General features: G+C 46.6%; 1 protein-coding gene across 1 annotated transcript; it reads right to left on the bottom strand.

Annotated features, from left to right (window-relative positions):
• Positions 1–675: 675 nt before the first annotated feature.
• Positions 676–6,005, bottom strand: LOC143364114 (uncharacterized). The gene is made up of 4 exons (XM_076804615.1): positions 5,951–6,005; positions 4,727–5,899; positions 1,628–4,543; positions 676–1,547 (listed from the first exon to the last, which is right to left on the bottom strand). Exons 1-4 carry the CDS (start codon positions 6,003–6,005, stop codon positions 676–678), a joined length of 5,016 nt encoding a protein of 1,671 aa, XP_076660730.1.
• Positions 6,006–9,425: the final 3,420 nt, after the last annotated feature.

Raw genomic sequence — 9,425 nt, forward strand, 5'->3', positions numbered from 1 at the left:
CTGCAAGGAGCAAACGGAACTATAGCGGCTGGTCCGCGTGTTGACGAGTTCCGGAGTCTAATCTCGATGTTGCTTTTGCGGGAGTTGCATTTAGACTAAAAGTTTTACCCCAACTCTCCATGCACTCGGGGTGCGTTGGCGTGGAGTGGGGGTATTCCATTTCGGGGTGGCAACGTCGCTGGATTTCGGCGGGCGAAATCACAGCTGTGGGCCCGATGTTCATCGGCCAGGGACCGTCGGATGGTCCCGCGATGCCACCTTTGTAGGTCCACGTTTTATGACAGTGCGGTTGGCTGTTGAGGGCGCGAGGAAAATTCTAATGGGCAATTAAGAAAGGTTTCGTGAAGGCGACTTTCTCAAAAACAGCCCTAGAGGCCCGTGTCATAAAACGTGTATACCATCTGCACGCCAAATGTTGGGATGTGCCGATTTGTCAGTCGCGAGTAAAACTATTAAACTATTCTTGAAGGGATCGGTCCCTGGTCCCACCTTGAAATAGCGGTGCCGCGGATTTTCAAGGGGATCTTTTGTTTAACTCGCGGCTGAACATCCTCCCCCCGTTGAGAGACTCGCGATCAAAATAAATCTATATAGGATTAAAGATACGCTAGGTTTAAAGTACTAGAATGAACAAGTAAACTATCTTATGAGCTAAAGCTTAGCGATTACGATAAATTAGTTATTATCGGTTGAGGGATCGCGCGTTCTTGACGTCGATGTTGGATCCCGTGGTTCCTCCTCTGGCTGGTTCGGTAACGGTACAAGCCGTTTTACGCCCCGATCGAGTGTGGTTGTGGCTGTTCTCACTGTTGCAGCTCGAACTATGCCATCAGATCCGGGGTAGACCTTGATGACTCTCCCGAGTGGCCACTGCATCGGTGGTACGTTGTCCTCCCTCAAGAGCACGATGGTGCCCTCCTTGATGGGGTGTGTACCGCTGGACCATCTCGAACGACTCGTCATCTCGTTTAGGTACTCCTTGTACCATCGGTTCCAGAAATGCTGCTTTAGTTTCTGGATATGTTGCCAGGTTGAAAGTCTGTTTGATGGCACATCCCTGAAATCGCGCTCGCGCAGACTCGTTAACGAGTCGCCAATCAGGAAATGGCCAGGAGTTAGGACAAGGGTGTCATTTGGGTCTGATGAAATGGGAGTTAAAGGACGTGAATTTAGAACGGCTTCTATCTCAATAATTAAAGTGTTGAACACTTCAAATGTAAATCGTTCAGCACCTGCGATACGCCAGAAATGACGCTTGAATGATTTCACGGCCGCTTCCCAGATGCCGCCGAAGTGAGGTGTTAATGGAGGAATAAAATTCCACGTGATGGATCGGTCAGCAAGAAAGGTTTTGACCTTCTCGTTGTGGTCATCGGACTGCAAAAGTTCGCGGAGGTCTCGAAGCTCGTTGTTGGCGCCGACGAAATTGGTGCCATTGTCAGAGTAAATGTTAATACAATGACCTCGTCTAGCAATGAAACGACGTAGGGCTGCTATAAATGCTTCGGAGGTAAGATCGCTAACCAATTCTAGGTGAATGGCTTTTACTGAGAGGCAAACGAAACTGCGACATATACTTTAATGTGGGTTCGACTTCGGTATCGTCGCTCCTTTATGAAAAAGGGACCGCAATAATCAACGCCGACGTTTGCAAATGGGCGTGAGTCGGTGACTCGAGCCTCAGGTAGGTCGCCCATCACGTATTGTGTTGGCGGCGGTTGGACACGGTAGCAGCGGACGCAGTTTCTGATGGTTTTCCCTACCTGACTCCGACCGTCGATGGGCCAATAACGGCGTCTAATCGCGTATAGGGTAGCCTGTGTACCAGCGTGTAATTGTATTCGATGCTCGTGTTCTATTATTAATGCCGTGATTCGAGCCTTTGGGAGGACGATGGGATGTTTTTGCGCGAATGGAATTCGCGAATTCTTCAGACGGCCTCCTACTCGCAGAATTCCGTCTTTGTCGATGAATGGGTTCAGTTGTTGCAGCTTACCCTTAACGCCTATTTCGCTTCTCGAGAGGCAGCGCAATTCTTCTGCAAAGTGTTGTCTTTGTATCAGTTTGATGATTACGTCGTGGGCGTATCTTAGTTCGGAGGGTGTCAGACTTCCTTTGGTGGTGTTAGATCCTTTCCATCGGAGACAGCGCGCGATGATTCTTTGAAGCTTTCCCCATGAGGAGCAGTTGTCCAGAATCGTGGTGTCGCAAATTAATGCTTTGAGACAAATCGCGACCCTTTGTTCTGGGATTGTCTCTGGTTGAGGTAGTTCGGTAGTGGGCCAGAAAGATTCTTCTTCGTTGAGCCCAGTCGGACCGTGTTGCCAGATGGAAGGTTGAAGGAAGTCTTCTGGTGATTGACCTCGCGAGATAAGATCGGCCGGGTTGTCGGCAGTGGGTATGTGTCGCCAATCTGCGTTAGCTGTGCGCTTTTGAATTTCCGACACTCTGTTAGCCACGAAGGTTTTTAGAGTGTGTGGAGATGTCTTCACCCAATGGAGAACAATGGTGGAGTCGGTCCAATAGATGGTTTTATGTATTTCCACAGGTAGCGCTTGTTTTGCGGTCTCGACAAGAGAGGTTAGCAGAAGTGCTCCACATAATTCGAGTCGTGGTATTGAGATCGTTTTCAATGGGGCGACCTTGGATTTAGCGAACAAAAGAGTTGTCTCGGTGTGACCGCGTGAGTCGGTTGTACGCAGGTAGAGGCATGCTCCGTAGGCCTTTTCGCTTGCGTCACTAAAACCGTGTAGTTCGACTTTTCTTGGCGATTCAATGATTGTGCGTCGCGGGAACGTGATGTTGTTCAGCGCTGGCAATTTATTATAAAAACGTATCCATTCGGTATGGATATCCATTGGCAGCGACTCGTCCCAGTCAACCTTTATGGTCCAGATCCTTTGTAGTAGCATTTTTGCCGTAATAATTACTGGCCCGAGCAGCCCTAGTGGATCATATATCTTTGCTATTTCTGAGGTGATACTGCGTTTGGTCGAACGTGATGGTGGAGAGCAAGTTTCGACTGCGTACGTAATAGAGTCGTTTGAGGAATTCCAGACAATCCCTAAGGTTTTGAGAGTGGATGACTCTCCCAGGTATAATTTTTTGTTAATGGCCTGCTCGGGCAAGCCAGTCAGAAGAGTAAGGTCATTAGATGCCCATTGTCGTATTGTCAGTCTTGCGGTCTTGAGTATTTGTGTGAGGTCTTCGCGTAAGGATAATGCCTCTTCTATGGTCGATGTACCGGTCAGAACGTCATCCACGTAAAAGTCACGCAATAAAATCTTGCCGGCTTGAGGAAAGCGGTGGCCTTCGTCTCGACTGAGCTGTGTCAAACAGCGAATTGCAAGATATGGTGCAGCAGATAGTCCAAATGTCACAGTATTCAGCTCATAAGTTTTAATAGAACCCGTAGTATCGCGCCAGAGGATACGCTGAAATTTCCTGTCTTCCGGACGTACAAGGAACTGTCGGTACATCTTTTCAATGTCTCCCGTCAGTACGTATCGATGAATGCGGAATCTTAATAAAATGTGGAGTAGATCGTCTTGAATTTTTGGACCGGTGTGGAGAGCGTCATTTAATGCTATGCCTGAATTAGTCGTGGCAGAACCGTCGAAGACTACGCGGAGTTTGGTTGTGTCACTGGTGACCTTAACGACCCCGTGATGTGGTAGGTAATACCCCTCAGGTGACTGTTGTTCCTGTGGCAGTTCGCTCATGTGTCCGAGGTCAAGGTATTCTTGGATCACCGCATGATACTCTTGCTTGAGTGCGGGTTCTCGTTGGAGTTTTCGCTCCAATGAATGGAGTCTTTTTTTCGCTTGTACCTTGGAGTCTCCGAGACGCGACAATTTCTCGTTGAAAGGTAAAGCCACGACGTATCTGCCGTCACGATTCCGAACTGTGTGTTCTTGGAAATGGCTTTCGCAAATTATATCAGATTCAGACAGATGCTGTCTTTGTGGGCCTTCTTCAACCTCCCAGAAACGGGTGAGGTCGAATTGTAACGCGGTGGTCGCGTGGCAAAGTGTGCCATGAGCAGGAGAAGTGACTGGCGCGCTCCCCCCGATGACCCAACCGAGTTGCGATTTTTGAAGGTAGAGATCGGACTCATCTGGGCGTGACAAGACAATTTGGCCGACGCATAAGATTGAGAGGGCTGTTCCGGATCCTAATAACAAATCGATCGGTGCCGGTCGATGGAATTCCGGATCTGCAAGGTGCAGATTCGGCGGAATTTTTATTGTTCCGCGATCAATCTCTTGATCTGGAACGAAAGGCGCGATGTCGTTCACAATGAGGAACGTAAGCGAACGTTGGTAATTGCTTACTCGCGAAGCTATAGTAGCCTTCAGTGCGTGGGTTGCTACAGTGGTCATAGCGTTCAGAGAACCAATGGGAACCGAGCATTTCATCCGCGGGATGTTGATTTTTTGAGCAAGGCGTTCAGAAATTAAGTTAATCGATGCGCAAGTGTCGATTAATGCTCGACAATCTATCGGACGTTTATTTTTGTTGAAGATCTGGATTTGTGCCGTAACTAAAATTTCGTTTGTGATTGCGTTTATGGTGAACGCTCGATGGTAGCCCGTTCCGTTTTGTTCTCTGTGTCTTAGCCGTCATTCTGTATCGGATTGAGCGTTTATTGTTCCGCTTGTTGACGCTTGCTGCTCGAAGTGATGAAGCAACGTGTGGTGTCGTAGCTGACATATTCGGCATGAACCTCGATCGCAATTTTGCGCGCTATGCCCTGGGTGTAGGCAGTTGGTGCATAATTTGGCCCTTTCAACGGCGAACTTGCGTTTTTCGGGAGTCATTCCGCGGAATTTTTCGCAACCCCATGTGCTATGATCTCCGTAGCAGATCGGGCACTCCTTCGGTTGTGAATTTGGACGCGTTTCGTTAAAATTCGACGCGTTTTTTGATTTGTTATCGGCGGTCTGACGTGTTTTACTCGTTACGAAAGCGTGTGATCTGGCGGGTGGTCTTGTTGACTGCGGATGGCTTGTGAAGTTCGCGCTGGGGCGTGTCGATTGCGGATAGCTTGTAAAATTCGGTCTAGGGCGTAATGGCACCGCGGAGGCACTGGATGGTCCAGTTTGTGCGCAACTTGCGCGTTTCTCGAGAAAATCCAAGAGGTCCGTGTACGACGGCATGTTTTTGCCTTTTATCGTTAGTTCCCAAAGCCATGCAGTGTCGCTGCTAACCTTGGATAATATCATTGATATTAAAAAGCCGTTGCATCTTGTGAAGTCTTCTCCTAGATTTTTCAAGGCTCGTAGATGCTGGTTGACCGATTTCACGAGATCGTCTAACGCCTCTGGAGTGTCCTTTACTAATCTCGGATAATCCCTAATTGCGTCGCAATGTTTTAAGATTATTCTCCGCGGACAATCGTACTTCTTTTTGAGCAGTTCTATTGCATCGTAATAATTCGCGTCTGTCGTGTTTAACGCGGAGATGCACTTCAACGCCTTTCCGTGTAAGGTTGAACGGAGGTACTGCAGTTTTTGCAACGGAGTCAGATTTTCATTCGAGTCAATCGTTGAATTGAATGTGTCGAAATATGATACCCAATCTTCGATGTTTCCGTCGAACGATGGCAACCGCATTTCTGGTAACTTGATTGCCATCGGAGCAGTTACCGATGTCGCGAGTGACTCGACTGTTCCGCGACGTTGGGGCAAAGTTGGTTGCGCCTTTTCTATTATTTTGTTGGCTCTGACAACTATCGCGTAGTACTCGTTTTGTATCTCGTATCGGCGAGGTTCCTGGTTTTCGTCTAATGCCTCTAGCTCGGATTGTATATCATCGAAACGCTTCCAAAATTCAATGAGACCGTTCAAATGCATTTTTATAAGATCTATGTCAGGTGGTTGTTCGGTATCGACGGAATCTAAGAATTTCGAGAATGCCGTAATCTGACCGATTACACTGCCGCGCTTACGCTTTAAAGTGCTGAGAGCCGTTGCTTGAGACAAGGATGGGTTTGTCAGAGGCATTTTGTGATGAAGGAGATGTTTTGGGAGATTGACGAACGAAAAACGAGCCTACCTTTGATGCGCTGAATTCAGGATGGTGAACTGGTGTCAGACACCTGGCGTTGACCCAAATCGTCAATTGCTTGGCCCACAAACTGCGACTTTCCAGATGCTGGTTGGTCCAGCCCTTGGTAATCCGGGATACTGCAAGTTGTTGGGATGCTGGTTGGTCCAGACAGGATCTCCCGATTGCAGGTGTTGTCCCGTTGTAAACGATGCGCAAGGCTGCGTTGAATCACGTTCACAGAGTCTTTTGTCCACTGTAACTGTCACTCAGTGTCATTTATTTTTTGGATCACACGGCACTGATGATCCGGCTCGAAGGACCAATGTACTTTCCGACGGAGCGGGCACCTTTCGCGGCGTAGACTCTGTCGTAGAATCTATGAGGAGGCGTAAATTCCTCAATCGAGGGTGTTTCGACGACGCTACTCGGCGCGACCTTACGATCCTTTCGGATGATAAGGATGATAAATATAAATTTGGAATTTAATGCTGCAAGGAGCAAACGGAACTATAGCGGCTGGTCCGCGTGTTGACGAGTTCCGGAGTCTAATCTCGATGTTGCTTTTGCGGGAGTTGCATTTAGACTAAAAGTTTTACCCCAACTCTCCATGCACTCGGGGTGCGTTGGCGTGGAGTGGGGGTATTCCATTTCGGGGTGGCAACGTCGCTGGATTTCGGCGGGCGAAATCACAGCTGTGGGCCCGATGTTCATCGGCCAGGGACCGTCGGATGGTCCCGCGATGCCACCTTTGTAGGTCCACGTTTTATGACAGTACGGTTGGCTGTTGAGGGCGCGAGGAAAATTCTAATGGGCAATTAAGAAAGGTTTCGTGAAGGCGACTTTCTCAAAAACAGCCCTAGAGGCCCGTGTCATAAAACGTGTATACCATCTGCACGCCAAATGTTGGGATGTGCCGATTTGTCAGTCGCGAGTAAAACTATTAAACTATTCTTGAAGGGATCGGTCCCTGGTCCCACCTTGAAATAGCGGTGCCGCGGATTTTCAAGGGGATCTTTTGTTTAACTCGCGGCTGAACACTATCCTCTGTCCTATCCTATCCTCTATCCTATCCTATCCTCTATCCTATCCTATCCTCTATCCTATCCTATCATCTATCCTATCCTATCCTCTATCCTATCCTATCGTCTATCCTATCCTCTATCCTATCCTATCCTCTATCCTATCCTATCCTCTATAGTATCCTATCTTCTATCCTATCCTATCCTCTATCCTATCAAATCCCCTACCCTATCCTCTGTCCTATCCTATCCTCTATCCTATCCTATCCTCTATCCTATCCTATCCTCCATCCTATCCTATCCTCTATCCTATCCTATCCTCTATCCTCTATCCTATACTATCCTCTATCCTATCCTATCCTCTATCCTATCCTATCGTCTATCCTATCCTCTATCCTATCCTATCCTCTATCCTATCCTATCCTCCATCCTATCCTATCCTCAATCCTATCCTTTCCTGTATCCTATCCAATCCTGTATCCTATCCTGTCCTCTATACTATCCTATCCTCTATCCTATCCTATCCTCTATTCTATCTTATCCTCTATCCTATCCTATGATCTATCCTATCCCATCGTCTATCCTATCCTCTATCCTATCCTATTCCTCTATCCTATCCTATCCTCTATCCTATCCTATCCTCTATCCTATCCTATCCTCTATCCTATCCTATCCTCTATCCTATCCTATCCTCTATCCTATCCTATCCTCTATCCTCTATCCTATACTATCCTCTATCCTATCCTATCCTCTATCCTATCCTATCGTCTATCCTATCCTCTATCCTATCCTATCCTCTATCCTATCCTATCCTCCATCCTATCCTATCCTCAATCCTATCCTTTCCTGTATCCTATCCAATCCTGTATCCTATCCTGTCCTCTATACTATCCTATCTTCTATCCTATCCTATCCTCTATCCTATCAAATCCCCTACCCTATCCTCTGTCCTATCCTATCCTCTATCCTATCCTATCCTCTATTCTCTATCCTATCCTATCCTCTATCCTATCCTATCCTCTATCCTATCCTATCGTCTATCCTATCCTCTATCTTATCCTATCCTCTGTCCTATCCTATCCTCTATCCTATCCTATCCTCTATCCTATCCTATCATCTATCCTATCCTATCGTCTATCCTATCCTATCCTCTATCCTATCAAATCCCCTACCCTATCCTCTGTCCTATCCTATCCTCTATCCTATCCTATCCTGTATCCTATCCTATCCTCTATCCTATCCTATCCTCTATCCTCTATCCTATACTATCCTATATCTTATCCTATCCTCTATCCTATCCTATCCTCTATCCTATCCTATCTTCTATCCTATCCTATCCTCTATCCTATCAAATCCCCTATCCTATCCTCTGTCCTATCCTATCCTCTATCCTATCCTATCCTCTATCCTATCCTATCCTCTATCCTATCCTATCATCTATCCTATCCTATCCTCTATCCTATCCTATCGTCTATCCTATCCTCTATCCTATCCTATCCTCTATCCTATCCTATCCTCTATCCTATCCTATCTTCTATCCTATCCTATCCTCTATCCTATCAAATCCCCTACCCTATCCTCTGTCCTATCCTATCCTCTATCCTATCCTATCCTCTATCCTATCCTATCCTCCATCCTATCCTATCCTCTATCCTATCCTATCCTCTATCCTCTATCCTATACTATCCTCTATCCTATCCTATCCTCTATCCTATCCTATCGTCTATCCTATCCTCTATCCTATCCTATCCTCTATCCTATCCTATCCTCCATCCTATCCTATCCTCAATCCTATCCTTTCCTGTATCCTATCCAATCCTGTATCCTATCCTGTCCTCTATACTATCCTATCCTCTATCCTATCCTATCCTCTATTCTATCTTATCCTCTATCCTATCCTATGATCTATCCTATCCCATCGTCTATCCTATCCTCTATCCTATCCTATTCCTCTATCCTATCCTATCCTCTATCCTATCCTATCCTCTATCCTATCCTATCCTCTATCCTATCCTATCCTCTATCCTATCCTATCCTCTATCCTATCCTATCCTCTATCCTCTATCCTATACTATCCTCTATCCTATCCTATCCTCTATCCTATCCTATCGTCTATCCTATCCTCTATCCTATCCTATCCTCTATCCTATCCTATCCTCCATCCTATCCTATCCTCAATCCTATCCTTTCCTGTATCCTATCCAATCCTGTATCCTATCCTGTCCTCTATACTATCCTATCTTCTATCCTATCCTATCCTCTATCCTATCAAATCCCCTACCCTATCCTCTGTCCTATCCTATCCTCTATCCTATCCTATCCTCTATTCTCTATCCTATCCTATCCTCTATCCTA

This window comes from Halictus rubicundus, unplaced genomic scaffold, assembly GCF_050948215.1.
Source record: "Halictus rubicundus isolate RS-2024b unplaced genomic scaffold, iyHalRubi1_principal scaffold0275, whole genome shotgun sequence".
Taxonomy (NCBI): Eukaryota; Metazoa; Arthropoda; class Insecta; order Hymenoptera; family Halictidae; genus Halictus; species Halictus rubicundus.